The sequence below is a fragment of the Capsicum annuum genome, chromosome 3 (assembly GCF_002878395.1).
Source record: "Capsicum annuum cultivar UCD-10X-F1 chromosome 3, UCD10Xv1.1, whole genome shotgun sequence".
Classification (NCBI taxonomy): Eukaryota; Viridiplantae; Streptophyta; class Magnoliopsida; order Solanales; family Solanaceae; genus Capsicum; species Capsicum annuum.
Genome location: NC_061113.1, coordinates 247,549,277 through 247,569,040, shown reverse-complemented (window position 1 = coordinate 247,569,040; position 19,764 = coordinate 247,549,277). Strand labels below are relative to the sequence as shown.

The following is a 19,764-nucleotide window of genomic DNA, read 5'->3' as shown; positions in this document are numbered from 1 at the left end:
ACCCCCCCCCCCCCCCCCCCCCCCCCCCCAAAAAAAAAAAAAAACTAACCCCGGGTTCAGGACTAGTGTCGAAAATATAATATAGCCCAAAATCAGGTAAGCTAAGAACTGGGATGGTTTTGGCGTGATACGTGGACCTGGGCAAATCTCAAACCAAAAACTAGCTCATGGGTACTATAAAAAGAGAACATATTACACCTCATGCTGATGTGGGACTCAAAAATACACTCCCAAGCTACATATATAGTACAGCACACAGAATAATCAAACTGGACAACTGTCCCATTGAATCTAACAATTTAGTAAAAGAGCATGTGCGTACCCGTCCAAGCCAGTAAAGGTTGGACTGTTCTCCTATTTCAGCACAAAGAAACTTGAATTCATGCAAAGCTGAAGCAGCCTGTGAAAACCTGGACACCTGTACATCACGAAGAATACAATTAGGGAAAGAGTATAGTGATCACTTCTATAGGAAGTACCAATTATAGCAGAATCACCTTGCGGAGAGTAGCTGCAGATTCAAGCAGATGTTGTACAGTATAATTCTGGCAATTTAATATCTGAAGCAAAACTCTTCTAAATGCTACAAATGGCTCCAGCAAATTCATATGTAATTGTGCTTGCTTTAAAGTGCGCTTCCAGTCCATATCTAGACATGATAACTGCATTGACCAATTCCAAGTAAAAAGGTACAATATCCGGGACATTACTGACCAGGTTCATGATAAGCGTCAAAAATACTATACATGCAAGATGCTTCTTAAACTGATACTATCAGAGGAAAACTAGGTACCAGAAAAATTTAATTTTATATGGGAAAGAATAACTAAGACTATCTGCACACGCTTTATACATAGAAAGAATGATTCAATGTTAAATTTGCCCTAGTTGACAAAACCAGCAAGGGTGTCAATTGTCAACCATGAGCTTGAATTGTAGAGAAGGACTCTAGAGAGCACGAGTTCCCGGGCAAGTAGAAGTAAGACTGAATATTTGTAATGTAATTTTAGCCAATTTAAGAAGAATGAAGTTGAGGTGATATCAGATGGGATTATGGTGCCTAAATGCAGTGGGACTGGGAATGTGGAAACTTAGTCACTTTATATGGTCTTGAGCAATCCTCATCTCTTAAGCTAGTTTTACGGTTGAGTAAGGTCCAAGGTCCATTTCTTTATCACTATTATCACTACTATTATTATTGTTGTTATTTTGTATATTATGGGTCCAAGATGAGCTTGCATAGAGTAGAATGGTAGTGAGAATATACAACTGACCCAACTTGCTTGGGATTGAAGCGTAATTATTGTGTTTTTTTTTAAATCATAGAGAAACAGAAACTATACAATACCTGAGCACTTGATGGGAGTACAGGTTTAGATGAGACCTTCGGTATATTCAATGAATCAAGCATCCTGCAAGATGAAGTCCAGCGTGAATCCCATGCCATCCCAAGGTGATAAAGTATCTGCATAAAAATGGTAAAACCTATAAAGGATCTGTACTAACATATTTAGTTATTCTTTCATGGGTAAGTTCGTTCATAAGAAGGAATATTAAGCATAATCTAATACATGCAAATGGAAAACAACAAATTGCCAGACCGGGAGATCAGGATACCTGAAGCTTAACTATAGCCTGATAAATGTATTTGGTGCTTTCCTCACTTGCATGACAGATAGACAGCAAAAGCTCCTAAAGAGATTGAAAAGAAGCTAAAAGTTATAAATGTCCAAACACACAACTACGAAAAAATAAATACTATATCGGACTTCTGTTACCTGTTTGGAATCTTTTAATTTTATCTGGAATTCGTTGAAACCTCCTTCTTTAAATGCTCTCAAGCAGCTGAATTACAGTAGAATGCAGTGAGGAAAAAGCCAATGGATAGCACATTTACATGTAACTAGTATATGTGCCTGCGCGATTTGCGGGAAATGTTTGAAAAATTCATTATCTTATTTGCTTGATTATATTCATACTTTTATTATTCTATCAATTGGAAATTTAAACCATTTGATCCGCGATTGTTTATTAGAAGGCAAACAGGGAAGAAAAATTATTTCCATCATCATAAACCATAAATAATCATAATCATAATATGGGTATTAACTAGTGTAAGAAATTGCAGCAGAAATCTAATAAGTAACATGCCAAAGAAATAATGTTATCAAAATATGTACCATCTAAAACTTGGCAGATATATGAGTCCGTATGAGGCAGATACATTGCTATTAACAAAGCTCAGATGCTTTAAAGAGAACGGGCAAAGTACAAATCCCCAGAGAGGTCATCCAATTATGGACATTTACCATAGGTCTGAAGATTATAGAAACTTCCATTAGTTTTTAAGTTTTGGGTAATGTGATAGTTATGCGACGTCGAGGGAAAGTTACTTTCCTTCTCTCTGTGATGCTCTGGAAGTTACTTACCTTGTGTAAGTGATGCTTTAAAAAAGCATTTAAATGGCTAGACATTCAAAGAAAACCATTTAAAAAATTTGCTCAGGATAGGTTCTCAAAAAGAACTTAATAAGTTAAGTATAGTAAATTTGATGAAGAAAGCAATGTCTAGGTAGGAAGTTGATATAACTTCTCGATCGAGTAATTAAGTATACACAATCATGTTAAATAGGTTAAGTATAACAGTAAATTTGATAAAGCACTGTCTTGGTGGGAATTTACTATAACTTCTCAGGTGAGTAATTAAGCATACACAACCATGTTAAGGACTTCCCAAACTCGTCAGTGATAACTGATAAATCTTTGATTTAATCTATTCAGAAAGGTCTCATTCATCCTGATTTTTAAGCTTCATTTGTTTTAAGTAAAACTGTCCAACTCCTTTTCAAGGACATAAAAATAATTATAAATCAATTACACAACTATATTTACGTAAGTTTCTTATATGCAGAAAGATAGAAGTATAAAAAGAGAGATTTTTCAGAAATTTAGATTAAAAATAGGTAATGCAAGTCAAGTAACATCAAAGAAATCATGAATCATAAGAGTAACGGAGGTTCTGTAATTCTGAATGCACATAGCGGGTATCTCTAGAAAGGGTAAACTTCAAGGAATACTGTATAGAGGACAGACAATTTGACAAAATAACTATGGTATGAGATCCTGGAGGCCCAATTGCTTTTATACACGAGGGAGATAGAATGGAAGGTAATCTTAACAGAGCCGGCCTGAAGGAACGAAGCAGACATATGCCAACAGTTGTTTAATGTTCTAGAGTGCGAAGAGAGCACAAATCACCTATTCCTACACTTGAGATAGATTTTGAAAGGGATAAGAATCATTGTACGAGAGGAGGGAGAGAGTAAAAACTTAGCAATTCGTAGAAACTGCACATTCAGGTGAACTTGAAGAGAGAGAGAGAGAGAGAGAAGAGCTAGGAGCTGAATCCATTCAGCAATTCAGTTAGGTCCTGTAAGTGTGTACAATTTTGGCAGGGACTGAACCAGCATCTTTTTTTTATTTATTACTTTTGCCGCTTTTTCATTTGAATGGTACGTAGTTAATTTCAATATTTCCCTTTCGTATACCTCTGTAACAAAGTGTAATCAAGATGTACGCTCCTTGCGACACAATCAAATAATTTAAGCAGACTCCATTTATCAACTAGATTCAGGAGTACCCAGAAAATGGTCCAAATAAAATCCAGAAACTTAGTAATAGTTCCATTTGATGACATGGCAAATACCAATTTAGAAGTTCATTAAAATGAAACACCTATCATACCTGTGGAGATTTTCATTGAAATGGTCACCTCCGTGCTGAATTGAGAGGACATTAGATTCACCATAAAGTAGTGAGAAATCCCAATTTCCAGAACGCCAAGCAGCTTCATACTACAAATAGCAGAAGCAGCACTTGATGAGGAACCAATCTATAACATGAAGCTTGTAAGGAAAGTCTGTAGAAGCAGTGGAGGTAGACATGTTTCTGCCCACAAGAGTACAGCATGCAGCTGCAGACAGGGAAGGAATGACTAGTTCATAGACGAAAGATGCTATCAGCTTCGTCACCAGTATCACATTTTTGCACACCAATGGGGCACTATTACGTCAGCTTAAAATCCAGAAAGATGTGAGACAGCAATTTTGTGCTATTAAAACAATGAAATTGGTTACTGCTACCACACAATTGTACACCAATGGGGCACGTATTAGGGCAGACGATTAGTAGGTAGGAGGACGTCCATATAATAGGTAGGAATGCATTGTCTTGCATCCCTTACTAGTAGTTGTAAGACTACCCTTGTAGTTTCTTGTTCTTTGATTTCTGCTACTATATATTGTTTCGTGTAGTTCATTTGTAGTATTACTTTATTATAGTACTGTTCTGCAACTGTCTCTTATTTTAATTATTACTACTATCTCTTGTACTACCATTACGTCTTTTTTAGACTCTGTCTATCTTGTGCCAGAGGTCTTTCCAAAACAATCTCTCTACCTCACCTCTGAGGTGGTGGTAAGGTCTCCATACACTATGCTTCCCAGACCCCAATTTGTGGGACCATACTGGGTATGTGGTTGTTGTTGCTGTTGTCTTCATCCTTCTTCATGGTATAATCAGAGTTTTATAAAAGCTATATATTAGGTCTTTGTCCCATAAAAGAAACTTAAGAGTTGGTATGAAAGACACAAATCTTCAATCCACATTATTCAGCAAAATCTTTACATGGAACATTGATCTATGGCATCACAAAAGATTTGAGGCAATATTAATATATTATTGCTTTTACACCTTCGTGTCATATACCTGTAATGCCCCCTCTATTCCAAAAATTGTGTCCATGTTCGTTTGGTAACAGAAAAAAGAAAAAATATGAGGCAAACCTGTAGCTCAGTAAATTCTGGATCATGTTGAAACCTTCCCTTTTGAGAGGTCAATCCTTGGCAGTACACATCCAAAAGATGAGTGCAACCAATTTGCTGCAAGGATCTAATAAGGCCCTTATATGGTTTCTTTTCGGTCATCTTATCTACTTCAGAACCAGATGAATGAAGTAAATTATCAGGAGAATAACTGCTTCCTTGAGCCACTGGATCAGATCTTATTTGTAAATCATAGTACTCAAGAGCTTTACTCCAATTTCCTTCATGTTCAAATGTGATAATTTGAGAGGTTAACTGCAAAGACAAGAATTGAAGGCAATGGGCAGAGTTGGTCACTAATGGTAAATTTAGAAATTCAACACTTCTTTGGGTAATGGTATAAGATAAAGAGTAGAAATATGTGATAGAGTCCCCAAAGTAACACCTAACAGTATTTAGGTTGTGAACAATGTGAAAGAAGAATATCATGATTATTATTCTTCATCTTATATTGAATGTCCTACTGCTAGTTGAGTTTCAACTTGATTGACATGAGTGTTGCACATGGTAGTAATTGAAAATGAAAAAGAAAAAATTATTATTCCAACCAAAATGCTAAATAAATGAAGACATTACATTAGAACAAGTTAGAAATATCCAAAAGAGAGGGGAAGCCTGTTTCTTTTTTTCTTTTTTGATTAGGTAACATTATTGAGTGAAACAGCATTGAGAGAGTGCTACTAGTTACGTCCAAAAGTATCAACCTAACTGTAGTTCTTCACAGACTTTGCAATGAGTCCAGGAAGTAAAGCATGGCTTGTGGGATTCACCATAGCAGGCAAGAGATGATTATGAAATGAGAGGTCAGAGTAGATGATAAAAATGTAATAGACAGCAGAGATTGGTGCTTATGTGAACAGACCTTGTGGGATTGGATGATTCCATAGAGGCTGTCTGGTTCATTTATGTGTGTCACTGCAGATAGGAGTATTTCAGTGTGTTGTGGCAGCTACAACATCAGAGAAACTATTAGTCATGCCTTCAAAATATAGGATAGCTTCATTGCATTTATCATTACTTTCTATATGCTAAATGACCGCAAGGGGAGTGTTGACAAACAGGAGACTCAAAGAAATGATAACTTCAGGTAAACAAAAATGCATATATTAACTCACAATCTCAACATGAGAGAAATCTGGAGTGCCCAATGTCAGGGAATTGAAATTCTCTTCACACCAGTGTTCCACGTAAAGAACAGCAGTAAAGTAAGCACCAGAAGTCTGTCATTGGATACAATGGCATTGGATTAAAGGTAAGAAAGGAAAGAACATCAAAGAGAAAAGGAGAATAGAAGAGCCTGGAAAAAAGTTTGGCACTCACAATTGCAGACCTTGCAACCGCAAGATAATCAATAGGAATCCAATAAACCTAACAAAACAACAGGAAACAGAAAAGGCATGAGATAGTAATCTTAAGTAGAGCATAAAAGTATTCTCTCAGTAATTCAATCCAACTTCCAAAACACTAGAGATCAAGAGAAAACACATCAAATTTCGAATTCTCAAAAAATTCTAGCTTACAACACTTTGAATGTGAATGTGTTTAACATATCCTCAGACTGAAATTATACAAATGGGGACTGAATTCCTCAGCAGAGTCAATTAGAGTTGGATCCTTTAGCGTGAAACAAAATGCATTTCACGGTAAAATAATTATATGCAAGTAACTTGACATGTACACCTTTTAGCGAGGATAATAGCAAATGCAAAGATGTTTCAAAAAACATTGAATCAAAATTTAACCAGGGACCTCTAGATATTAGCCCAGAAAATAATAGGTACAGCTTGTAAAAATCAGCTTCAATCAAAGAAATTATGCTAAACCATTTAAAGAATGCTGCACACAGAATTCCTTATAAATTTGGCGCCAATAAAGTGAGATAAAATAATAAGATAACATCAAGAAGACAGCTAGCTACCAGTGTAGGATTTTTAATGGCTCATCTGAGGCATGCATAAGCCCTAAAGTTAGGTTAAAACCACGTCGTGTGCTGAACTGCTTTGCCCCATCTCACCTTGGCACTATCATTAAGAAGGCAATAATAGACCATTTTATAGTTGGTAAATGATATTGTTGAAGAGCAGTACCATATGAATTTCAGTGATTAGGAATAAGAACTTAAAATTTTAGTATACGAAACTAGATCGAAAAAAGATAGTAAACTTTTTTTTTGGATAAAGTAAATAAGTTCCTTTAAAACGTGGGGAAAACACCCGTATACAAGAGGCATACCCAAAAAGTAGAAAACCTACAAAAAAAAAAGATGACTTTCTACTAAAACCTACAAAGAGAGATGGTTTTCTACTAAAGACGTTCAATCTTCTACACCGCAAGAAACCTCAGGGATGCACCAAAAAAATAAGGATAGGAGGTTCCTCCTCCATTGGACAAAATTCATCTAAAATACCTTCAAAAGCACTCCTATTTTTTAATCCAAACAACCCACATAAGTTCAAGCGGGGCAACGCTCCAGGCTCTACACCTTCTCCTTCATCTCCCGCCACACCAACTATATATTAAACCTATTACAATGCCTGGCATCACCCAAGAGATGCTAAACCATCCCAGAATTTTCTGGCATATCCTTAAGGCAACCCGACAATGTCGGAGGTGGTCTATATCATAGCTTGAGTCCTTTGTAAGGAATGGATCTTGGGCCTAATTCAACCTCAAAAGCTAGCTCATGAGGTGAGGATTGCCCAAATCCATATAAGCAAACTACCAGTCCATTCCCCAACCAATGTGGGACTTTTACCCACTCTAACACCCTTAACACATAAAGCAACAACTGACATAAGTAATCTTCTTCTTCTTCACGTTCTCACCTGTCAAAGTCACTTTTTCTACTAACCAAGTGAAGAACACATCTTTCTTGGCTACATCTTTTCAACTATACTTCAAAAATTTAAGATGGTTATTGAATTTATATGATTTATGGTGCATATATTCCACTTATAGTTATTTTGGTTCTTTTGTCCAAATGGATGTTTGCAGTTGTAGGTTTTCTTTTTTTGCGTTACATATAAAATATTTTTTTCTTTAATGCTCTTCTATTAAAAGCCCATGCTTTAGCTACGCTCTTGCACTTAAAGCCCCAACAAATTTTGGCGCTTTACTGCACTTCTCGCTTTTGACTACTCTATAAAGGTGAACGAAAACACGTATGTATGTGTATATATATACACACATACAACTTACGTATATATAATCAAATTTGGTTATAATATTTTACCATGCTGCTATTGTGGAAATCAGTATAGATAGGTAATATATCATTTCTTTTCTCTCAAAAATAGCTTGGTAGTGTTGATCACCAATTTAAGAGCCAAAAGAGAAAATTGATACCCTTCTTACAAATATAATGTTACTGATTTTGGTTATAACACAACAAACATAATGGTAGGTCTCTGCCTATATGAGAACAATAGAATGTTAATTTACAAAACTAACCTACGAATCAACTAAAAGCTTAAATCAAGGAGAAACACTCTAGAGATTACTAGTAAGAATATTCGAATACACAGAAGTAAGATAAAATATATGTACACCAAGTTTAGCCCGTATAAGAAGACCGAAGTTGATGTTAGACTAGACAGGAATATAATGTCTAAAAGCTGATGATTTAGATATCTAGCATTACTTTGGCAAAAATGGCATGAATAGTGAAGAGGAAACACAAAATTGAACATATGTGGCTGAAATGAAGGTGCACAACAAGGTGTGTTAGGCGGTAACAGGATTCTTATCAAAAGAAAATTCTAAAATACAGCAAGGAGATCAACAATGTTATACAAGAGTGAATTTTAAGAATTCAAGATCCAAAACATCCATAATCTGAGCATCTCTAAATACAAATATTAAACAGAAGTGATCACTTATGATCAGACACTAGAAATCATTACGTCAACAGAAAATGCATGAAGTGCAAATAGAGGAAAATGCCTCCTATGAAGGTTAGATCATGTCCTAGGTAAACCACTGAACCACCATACCATAATACTGAGAATACGATAATTGAAGATGTTAAAAAGCGATGAGGTTAACTTAAAATCAGATGGAATTAAGTCACAAGAGACTAACAATCTCTACTTAAAATCAGATGGAATTAAGTCAAAAGACTAACAATCTCTTGCAAACCAGCGGACATGCAAAGAATATAGCATGATGGAAGCAAATTGTCAATATAAGAGATACCAACTAACCAGGGTTGATGTTTAGATGCTATTGATAAACTTACTTTAGGTTGAAATTGGTCATGAGTCTCTTCAGATTTGTATAAATTAGTATATTAGTATCGGTAAGTGCGCTTTGAAGTTCAGGGGAACATCATCGGTGACATGTCACCGCCAACAACGTCACCCAGCAATCTCCATCGATACCCACCACCACCGGCGAAATCTCACCGTCAACGCCACCCTTATCTTGCTCTCTTCCTCCTTTCCTTTCTCTCTTCTTCCACTCGCCTCCTCCATTAAACCGTTGCTGACCCTCCACATCCACGTCGCCGGACTCAACTCCAATAAATGTCGCCGACAACGACATCTAACCGGACTCCATCCACCATTATATACTTTTCCGGCAGTTCTTCTACACTGGTTTTTTGCTCTGCTTTCTTCTTCTCTACAGGTACTAGCAGATTCGACGCCTCTCCGGTGTTCTGTTTTCCCCGACACACCAGCAGCAAGAGCGCGTGAAGCAGTCCCAGTCAACACTATTCCAGCGACCAATTTCAGCACCAAATTACCAAAATCTAACATATCGACCAAGAAAACCGCCCTAACCCCGGTGATCTTTACTCCTTAACCTTTATTTCCCCGCAGCTTTCAATTTTCGCACCTTTGATTAAATCACGTTCTTGATAGATTACTTAGACCGAAAATTGTTGCATTCTTGACATGGGATTGTTCTGCTGCTGTTTTGCTGGATAGTTGCTTGCTTTTTGGTTATTTGTTGTCCTGCCTACTATACAGATTAAAATTTGGCATTATATTTTGTCCAGTGATCCCTGCCTTAGTTTCATGGTGTATTAGCATATCATTCCAGTCTATATGTAATTTCTTGACTGCTCTTACACTTAGATTTCCCTGTTCATACGTCTGTCATATTGTTGCTTCTTCAAGCCAAGTAGAGTTCGTGGGTATTGTGAGTTTTTGGACAGATGTTCCATTGGTAGCTTAATTTTTTGGTGGATTTGATAACTGATAGTAGCCTAAGGTCATGTCTTAGAGGTCAAGGCCAAGTGTGCAGGGAGGGAGTGGTAAGAGGGTCAAGGATTCCACTATGTTGCGAGTTGGGTCGTGGAATATAGGGTTTTTGACGGGAAAGTCCACAGAGCTAGTAATGATTTTAAAAAAGAGGAAGATTAGTATCAGAGGTGATTCTAGGATTTCTAGAGTATGGGTGCACCACCAAAAAAATGAAGGAAAAAATGTGTTGAGTGGGAATCGGTCCTTGTCTCTCTTGGTAAATAACTAAGCTTTAAATCAAGTGCACCATCAAGTCTTTTTGTAGCATGGGTGCCAACGGGTAATATTATATCAATCCTAAAAAAATGTCCATGAAATATCTAGTTTTACAGAAATAGCACGGGTTAATGTGCCCCAACAAATTTAATATAACGTATAGCGTGTGTCCAGGAGACCAAATAGGTAGGTACCAAGGTTTGGGATGTCCTTGTATAAGGATATTATACCCTTCTTTAATAAGATTGATTACCTTATAAAACGAAAGTTGAATGTTCAATAGAAGTCGCGTGGTCCCACCACTAAGGTTACCAGACGAGAACATTTAAAACGAGATGAAAAATAAAATTGCATCCCGGTTGGACAATGAAACTTTTACTATTTTTCAAAAAAGAAAAGTTCAAAACAACATCAGGTTAAAGATTGAAGATGAGTTTCAAGTTTGAGAGAGCGATTTTGACCAATTTTCAAAGTGAAATTTTTTTTCCACTCACAAAACTTCCTACCTTTTTTCAAGTTAAATACATGTCCAAACACAACTTCAACTTCAAATACCCTTTTTTAACTTACTCTGAAATACAATCACATTTCTTATGTCTAAAAGCTTACTTAGTCTGTGAGAAGCAAAACAATAAAGAACAGGGAATACTAGTTTATGATGGTATTCAACTGCACTACAACATAATAAAGATCAGAAACTCCATAAAATTGTAATCAAATCCACTGCAGAGTCAACAACTACGTGTCATTTACAGGATGAAGGACTACAGAAGAAGAAATGCTAGGATTTGTTTACCTTTTCCCATGATAATGTAGACATTGATACTACAGATGAAGTAATTGGCTGATGCTTTGCCTTCAGAGGTGTGGAGCGTGACTTTGACCCGTAGCTAGAAGGCCTTCCATGTTGCTGAAAATATGAGCAGATATTACTGATATCATCTCAATTGAGTGAGCTTCATTTCATTTTTTAAAGAAAATCAACAGAGAGAACGCTTAGCGACAACTTTGGCAAATTAGTATATTAGGTATCAATCTAAGAAGAAGTATTAGAGAATTGGCATATCATGTAAACCTTCGAATTGTCTCGCTTAGAGAAATTAGAGGATGTGCCTCTTTCCATCGCGTGATACAATCGAAGCTCATTAAGAGCATCTAAGATAACTTGAATTGATTTGGTCAACTTATTTTCCTCAGTAAGAATGTTCTTTTGCACCTACATACAAAAGGAAAAAATAATGATATTTTTGTTCTCAATAAAAAGATGAAATCGTACCTACTGGAACTGATATCCACCAGCATGTTTAAAACGTTTTGTCCATTGAATTCCAGATTGGTTCACCAAAAAGGTACTTATTACAATGTTTAACAATAGCTCAAAAATACACGTAATTCCAATAATACATCAAATAAGAAAACTTAAAATAATAATAACTGTGATAAAGAAAGAGAAATATAATCTGCAAGCACAGGTTATCAAAGGGAACCACAAACTTTCCCATATATTGTTACATCTATTAGGAATTAGATCCTTTAATGGTAGATATTTTTTATTAGTAGGCATTGAGTATTTTGATGTTCTTGACCTATTATGAGATTCAATTTCCATCCTTCCTCTATCCATTTAGTATAGTCATGTGCAATGAACAGCCTAGAGGAGTATGCCATTGAATCTTCTAATTTTGAACAATTTACTTAGAGAGAGAAAAGGCATAATTGACTCATTTAATCAAATAGATTGGATTATATAAAAAGAAGTGGAAAACAAGGACATACACAGATATTCTTGATGCTTTAACCAATATAGGATTATGTAGGAAAATAATGGAAAAGGAGACTTTGCAAGAAGCTAAGTAAGAGGACCATTGCAAGAATCCTGTGCATAAATAATGAATATGCAGGCACACATACACCAGTGAGTTTCATGACTAATTAAAACCAGGCTGAACTGCTATTACATGAATAAGAGAGACAGTACACGATAACATAGGACAAGACTCAACGAGTTAAACGGCTTAGGCACCTAAAAGAATAAAATACCATTGAGCAACATATAATTAAAGTATATCATAACAAAGCTTGCTCTATGTTTGACTGAAAAGGAGTAATTCAATTTGCTTTTGTTTATATGCTCATGCCACATCACAAGATGATGAAAGTTGTTGAGATAAGTGGAAGCCAAGGATAATCAAGATGGAACGAATAACAAAATGTAACAATAACCTGTGAGGAGATCAGTTGACAAAGATCAACATCCAAGACTCTTCTACTCGATAAATTGACCATCACATGGGGGAACAGGAGTTCTGCGACTTCAGATTTCTCCAACACAATGTCTTGACACAACCTGAGAGGACCATGGGCTTACTATAACAGCATAAACAAAAAAAAGAAGCCGATAGTCCTAAATAAAGGGATAGATGTTCTGGGAAGAAATTACCTCAGGATCTTATCATCACAATATTCAATCAGGGCACCAACAAGAGGACAAATCCATGTCTCAAATGTTTTTCCATCAGTCTTCCATATAGTAGAATTCTTTAGGGAAAGTGCCTCACCTGCAAGGATATATTAAGCAACGAGATAAATGAAAAGATGACAACTGATGTAGCCTTTTGTTAATTTAAATAATAAAATACCATCCAGTCAATGCTCTAATAACGCACACCTGTCAGAGTAATACTGAACATATAGGACATCTATGTCTACAGACATGTAGATTAATCCTAGGAGAACAAACCTTGCAGCTTTCCAAAGTAACTTTCACTAGCAGAGACTCATTGTTAGCACCATTCGGACTTCTCTTTAAAGCCAAAGATACCCCCATATTTCCTATTGGAAGGCCTATGCTTCAAAATGTACTAGATTGAAACTCTAAGCCTGCTAACTCAGATTTCCCTCCTTCATTGATGAAGACGAGAGGCAAGGTCCAGAGGCTCCTCATAATAACCCCGGGCAGGAAACAACGCAATTTAAGGGAAAAACCTACATTTCTGGGTCCCCGTGATTTTGGCGTGCAATGGCACATAAGTAAAGTATTGTCTTTAAGGAGAATGAATAAATCATTTTCTTTTTCTAGGCTGGGTCCCTCATGATTTTGGCGTGCAATGGCACGAGTATAGTATTAGCTTTAAGGAGGATAAATAAATCATTTTGTTTTTCTAGGCTAGGTCCCCAAGCATAATTTGTCTTAGAAGCAATTAATCATTGCTGTAAGCTATTAAAATCACTTGAAATAGCGTTTAGACTACACCTGTTGTCTTTAGGATGAAAGCCAGTAAGTAGTCCTTCATAACCTTTTTTCTATAAGGTAAGTGTATTTCATTCATAAACAAGGGCGAGTTGGCCATATACAAAGGAAGAAACCAAAAGGTAAATAATCTACAAAATCTGATTCTTCACAAAGTCCACACATTCTTCTATACAACTAGAGATTTTATGGATGCACCAAAAGAAACTAAGAGACCGGAGGCAATTCCTCACTTGAGAAAAACTCGACTCTACCCCTTCAAGAGCTCTCCTATTTCTCTCATTCCAATAAGCCACATCCACACAAGAGGGATCAAATTCCTTGACTTACGCCTCCTCCTCCTATTCCTGCTTCTCCAACAAAACATTAAATCTTTCACAGATTTTGGCATAACCCAAGAAACTTCGAACCACCGAAACATATCCCTCCACAATCTCATGGTAAAGATACAATTATGAGAAGATGATCCACTTCTTCCCCTGTCTCTCCTGACACATGTAACACCAGCTGACACAAACAACCTTATGCTTCCTAAGGTTTTCTGCCATCAAAATCACCCCTCTAAATGCTAGCCAAGAGAAGAAACACACCTTCCTTGGCATCAGCGCTATCCAAATTTGCATTACATGGAAACACAACCTCCTCCCTAATTCGGAATTTCTCATAAAAAGATTTAACAGAGAAAACTCCATTGTTCCTCAAACCCCATCACGAAGCATCAAGTTCATCCATCGAATTGACTTGCCTGTGAAGGATGGCCATCAACCTTTGGAGCTCGATCACCTCCCAATCATGGAAATGCCTTCTAATTCTCAAATCCCAAAAAGTCTCTCCTTCAGAACCTTCTTCATATGCCAGTAACTTCTGAATATTTAATATTACTATTTCACCATCCTTCTTGACATTAGTAGCCAAAATGTAGAACAAGCGAGTGGGCTGAGCCTAAAATCAATTAATGAAAGAAAACCAAATCAAGGATGATCTCCATCTCAAAGAATTAGGAAAATGATGGACTGTAAAGGCTTAATACTAGATGTAGTTAAGCGCTACCTCAACAGTCTCGAAAAAAAGAGTATAACAAATTCAACTAAGCAGTTAATTTCAATCTCTTTGACTATCTGTTAAAGCCTCTTCTAAGAATAAATGCTTGATCTTATATTGTAAGAAGCCAAGAGAACAATTGCAAAATTACAAACACTGAAGGCAGATTATCCTAAGCTATTCTTGAATTACTATCCACAGAAAATATCAGAAAATGCTGAATGTCACATTTTGGCAGAGCTCATCTGTCCTTGATTCAGCCAAAACTCCGATGCTTGAAACTAAAAAGGTCACTCAAACTTATAGGCTATGGTACAAGATGCATATACTGAACTGCTTAACTTAAAGAAAACTGGATCCCAGAAAAGTACATAGAGTACAAGGAAATTTGTTGATTTATCAACTGAGATTCCAAAAATGGTACCTCATAAAAAAGCATCTGAAATAACAAAAATTACAGTAAAGTAATAGGACAAAGTATTTAAACCATGTGTTTGAGAGAAAATTTAAGGATTAAGAGATCAAAAGTTGAATATATGAAAACTGCTTGAAATTTGAAAATGTAATTTTTGGAGAAAAAACATAGGATCAAGATGCAAAGATAAAAGAATCATAGATGTGAAATAAACTAACTAAAAGCAAATTAAGATAGTTCTAAATAGCCTAAGTTGCAACTTCCCACTACTTATGCTTTATAATGATGGAGTGATTCTACTTCACTCTTCCAATGAGAAAGGGAAGGAATAAACTTGGATATAAAATGCTGACAGGTTGCAACATCACAACACCATAGCTTGCCATGAGCAGATGAAACATGAATCATGGCGAAGGAAACATGGGGGGGAGAAAGTAAATGCTGGATGAGGCGGCAAGGAACTGGTGGCAACTTTGAGATGACAGCATTTGTGGCTGACCAATTAACTCAAGTAGCCAGATCTATTGGTATAACCTCATAAGTAAAGAGAGGATACAAGACCAAATACTCAAAGAGAAGATACTTCGTTTTACATGAAACCACAATGTCATTCAAAGGATAGTGTGACATATGTGCTTCAGAACCCCTATCTTTAACCATGAACCCTAATATCACCTAAAACGTAATTAGAACAACCTTAATGCACAAAAGCGATTTCAGAACTTCCAGAGGAGCATGGGAATATGTTTTTCTCTCATTATTCAACATCTAAACAGTAACATTCAGTACAAGCACAATATAACATGAGACACCTAGGATGGCAAACATAAAATAAACCTAATGACTAAACTGAATCCTACCATTAAGCTTCCTTTCTAAATCTTCCAGGAGTTTTTGAACCAGGTTGACATTGACACCCTTCGAATGGACCTAAAAATACAGAAAGAGCAGCTTAACCGCCAATATTGGGAAACAAATGAGTAATTCCAAAAAGAACCAGACAGTTGTCTAAATTGGCCTTACCAAACTGTTTGAACGTTTTCTTGACACAATCATAAAACTAATATTATGGGATTCAGAGGCAAAATGATGCATGCATGCATGCATGCATACATACATACATACATACATACACATACATATCTATCTATCTAGATACACACACACTATATATATATTTACACACACACATATACATCTCTCTCTCTATACACACACACACACATTTCTAGAGAAAAGGTTGCTGATTTAAAAAAAAAATCGTTAGTTAAGTGTTGCATCTAACTTCTGCAGATGTTCGTTAGATTTAATCAGATATATAATTTAACTAACAGCAACGATTATAACATAAGATTTTTAGCTACCTCGATAAGGGACCTCTGATAAGAATCAAATGATAGCAAAGCCCTCTGACCATTTTCAGTTGAAAGTATCCCCTGTTTGAACAGACCAGCGTTAGAGAAAAACAGAATTGAAAGATCTTTTGAGCTTTATCCACGGATAACCAAGACTATTCGAAAAACGATTCAATTGTTGAAAGAATAGTTGAGAATGGCACATCGAAACAACCATTCAAAGAATAAAAGTGAGAAGATGTAGACAAAGGTTTTACAATATATGAGCTCGCAAGATCAAATGGCTACAAATGCACCAAACCAAGACTAACTGCATCAGGCCTCCTAACACTATAATAGAATTTTAAAAAAGCACCAATTTTAAGAACTAAAACCTGACCTGCACCACATGAACTTGGATTCACTCAAGAATGTGAAAGACGAAATTTTTTTCGATCAAGTAAAAGACTTCAATGATAATAACTGTGAAAACAGCAATAAGAGTACCAAGTTTTTATATCAACATCCTCGAGTAACATTTCAACCCCTCGTTTCAAGTATTTGCATACCGGGGACCCGGTCCATACTTTGATACTTGCCATAGGTTCAACTAGTGTTAAAGGATTTATTGGACTGATTCAGGTTGGGACCCGAAGGGGATCGAGTAGTTTGGGCCAAGAAAACCACATTTTGGATAGTGCAGATTTTTGTTTTTCCTGGTACGCAGTGCTTCGAGATCTCGAGGAATTGGATCACAACTGCGCAATCCTAGGCTGCAGAGCACCGTGGTTGCGCGATCCAACAGGATTTGCCTGGATTTGAGCTTATTTCACCGTTTCTGAGTGTTAGGAGCTCGGGTGAGCATTTTAAATGCCGAATTTGACTTATATCATGAATTCCTATGGATTATTACACCTAAAACACAGACTAAAGAAGTGAAATAGGGGGATTTTGACCTAGGTTCAAGAGCATGTAATTTGGGGATTTGAAAATCGAATTGAAGTCAGATTAGAAATCTAATGCAGATTCGGATTCATGGGGTCATGAGTAATCTGCGAAACATAATTTGTTTTGGGTGTTGACCATATAACTCGGAGTTGACTTGGACTTTGACCTAATTTAAAAATATGAAATTGACATCAATGGAATCGTCTAACCTCGTAAAGAATTCTTTTGAATAGAGAGTTTGTATGCTTGATTTGGAGCACTGGAAAGCATTTTGAGAAGGTTAAAGCTACTTCGGATCAAGGAAATTCTCCGAAATTTATATTGTATGTCACATACTATGTATACGGAATACCGTATATGAGAGGTCACGAGCATATATGTGGTACCGGTCTTAAAGGTGTTATACAGGGTATAGGTTGACTCACTCTTCTGCACCATGATTACTTTGAGCATCATATCACGTCAGTATAATGTTATAGGCATCATTTTTCATGCTAGTTTAACATTATGAAAGTTTATGTATCTCACATTACATGGTTTAGCTGCTTAGTCATTCACTTTACATATGTTGATATCAGCATATATTATTCACATTCTTATATGTAGTTTGAGCTGATGAGTCTAGTGTGAGCCATGGCATAGGTCTCAGCGGTTATATTCTCACTTGACATGTGGTTTAAGCTGATGATTCAAGTGATCCACGACTTAGGTGTCAGCGGTTATAGAGTGTAATACTCTGAAGATGTAATGTCGATAAGGATTCGTCTCTCATGGGTCATTGTAACACCCCCAGTAACTAGGGTAGTGTGCGTGCAGGCTTTGGGCATGGGGAGTATTGCTGTGGAGTAAAGAGTCTTTATCATATATATATATATATATATATTATATGTGTATATATATATTTAGCATTAGTACTGTTGTCCTCAGCATTAAGGAATGCTGGCTACCTCCAAAAGTAGTTACAGGACAGAATGATTAAGACTCTTAACTTTACAGAACTCCTAAAAAGTCTACCAGCTCATCTACTTCCTCTATACAGTTTCCTTTACACCAAAAGAATAAAGACACTACGCAGTTCCATTTCACATCATGAATAGACTTAATCTTGTCTTCAAAGCAACTCCCATTTCTTTCCTGTAAGATTGTCCACCATATACATGAAGGTATTATCTTTCAACATTTTTTCAGGCTCTGACTCCCCCCGCCCCTATATATGGAGATATACACACACGCACTGTACTACATTTTTGTCAAGATTATATATGTATCTATTACATAGGTTATTCGAGTGAATAGCTTTAGTCCAACCCTCACCGCTACATTGTTAGGAGCGGCTAATGATACTTATTGAGTACATTTTGGTGTACTCATTCTACACTTGTTGCACTCTGCGTAGATACTGATCCTGGTACACTTGTTGCACTGTGTAGATACTGATCCTGGTACTAGTTGAACCAAAGAGTGAGTCAGAAGTTGTTTGGAAAGTATCTTGGTAAGCTAATTGATTCCTTTTGCAGTGCCTTGGAGTCCTCGTCCATTTCTCCTTTACTGTTAGTTATCTCAGACAGTACCTAGCGGGTTGGGCTTAGGTGCCATCGCGGCTTAGGCAAATTGGGGAGTGAAAGAATGATCTCGATCTTATTAGATATGGAAAGGGCCTCATTCTCAGAAATGAATATCACAGTGTAAAATTTACAACAGCAAAACTTGAAATATGTATCTCAAATGTTTCAAGGGGTACGCAACATAAGAGTATTGACCTGATACTCTGAAATTGACATCTCAAACATGGAGAAAGCTAATCTCCTAACAAAGATGATGGGACATAAGCACAACACTGGAGACTAGACATATATCCAGCGATGCCCAAGGAATCAATAAGAAGGGTCTAAGGAACAGGAGTTTATCCTCATAGGGTAATGAACATCATGAAATAGACATAAGATCCTGGCAATAAAACAGATATTCTATTCACTAACTTCACCTGGATAGATTGCCTAGTTCAAGCAATAATACATCCGCTAAACGTGTTGCTTCAGGACTCAGGAGACAACCACATATTACTCTCTATTTTAATTTTGTTCGTCTTACTTTCATTTTTAGTCCGTTTCAGAAAGAATTCTCTTTCCTTTTATGAAAACTCTTTAATTCTAATTTCCCATATATTAAAGACCACATGATTAAAGAGTATACGGCTCAAAAACAGATGGAAGGTTCCAGTTTGTCATAGAAGGGGTACCTCGATTTACTATTTTGTATCTGTTATTATGTTATTTTATATAAATAAAAGTATCTTTAATAATTCAGTACTTCCCACGTATTTTAGTTTAACAGAAAAGTCCTCTTTACTTTATTAAACTCTGTGCTAAGTCAAAACCAGACAAACAAATTGAAGCGGAGGGAGTAGCATTTATCCGACCAAAGGAGTTGTG

General features: G+C 36.4%; 1 protein-coding gene across 5 annotated transcripts in view; it reads right to left on the bottom strand.

The window, feature by feature from the left end:
* LOC107862525 (serine/threonine-protein kinase ATM) overlaps nt 1-19,764 on the bottom strand; it is a 71,218-nt gene that overhangs the window by 19,433 nt on the left and 32,021 nt on the right. For all 5 annotated transcript variants that reach the window (XM_047409716.1, XM_047409715.1, XM_047409717.1 and 2 more), the window contains 16 exons: nt 16,415-16,486; nt 15,911-15,980; nt 12,785-12,902; nt 12,568-12,691; nt 11,420-11,560; nt 11,141-11,254; nt 6,203-6,250; nt 5,998-6,102; nt 5,745-5,831; nt 4,844-5,137; nt 3,744-3,853; nt 1,779-1,845; nt 1,618-1,692; nt 1,349-1,465; nt 498-662; nt 323-418 (listed from right to left, as the gene is read on the bottom strand). In XM_047409716.1, the coding sequence (XP_047265672.1) occupies nt 323-418; nt 498-662; nt 1,349-1,465; nt 1,618-1,692; nt 1,779-1,845; nt 3,744-3,853; nt 4,844-5,137; nt 5,745-5,831; nt 5,998-6,102; nt 6,203-6,250; nt 11,141-11,254; nt 11,420-11,560; nt 12,568-12,691; nt 12,785-12,902; nt 15,911-15,980; nt 16,415-16,486 (1,803 nt within the window). The remainder of the gene's footprint in view (nt 1-322; nt 419-497; nt 663-1,348; nt 1,466-1,617; nt 1,693-1,778; nt 1,846-3,743; nt 3,854-4,843; nt 5,138-5,744; nt 5,832-5,997; nt 6,103-6,202; nt 6,251-11,140; nt 11,255-11,419; nt 11,561-12,567; nt 12,692-12,784; nt 12,903-15,910; nt 15,981-16,414; nt 16,487-19,764) is intronic.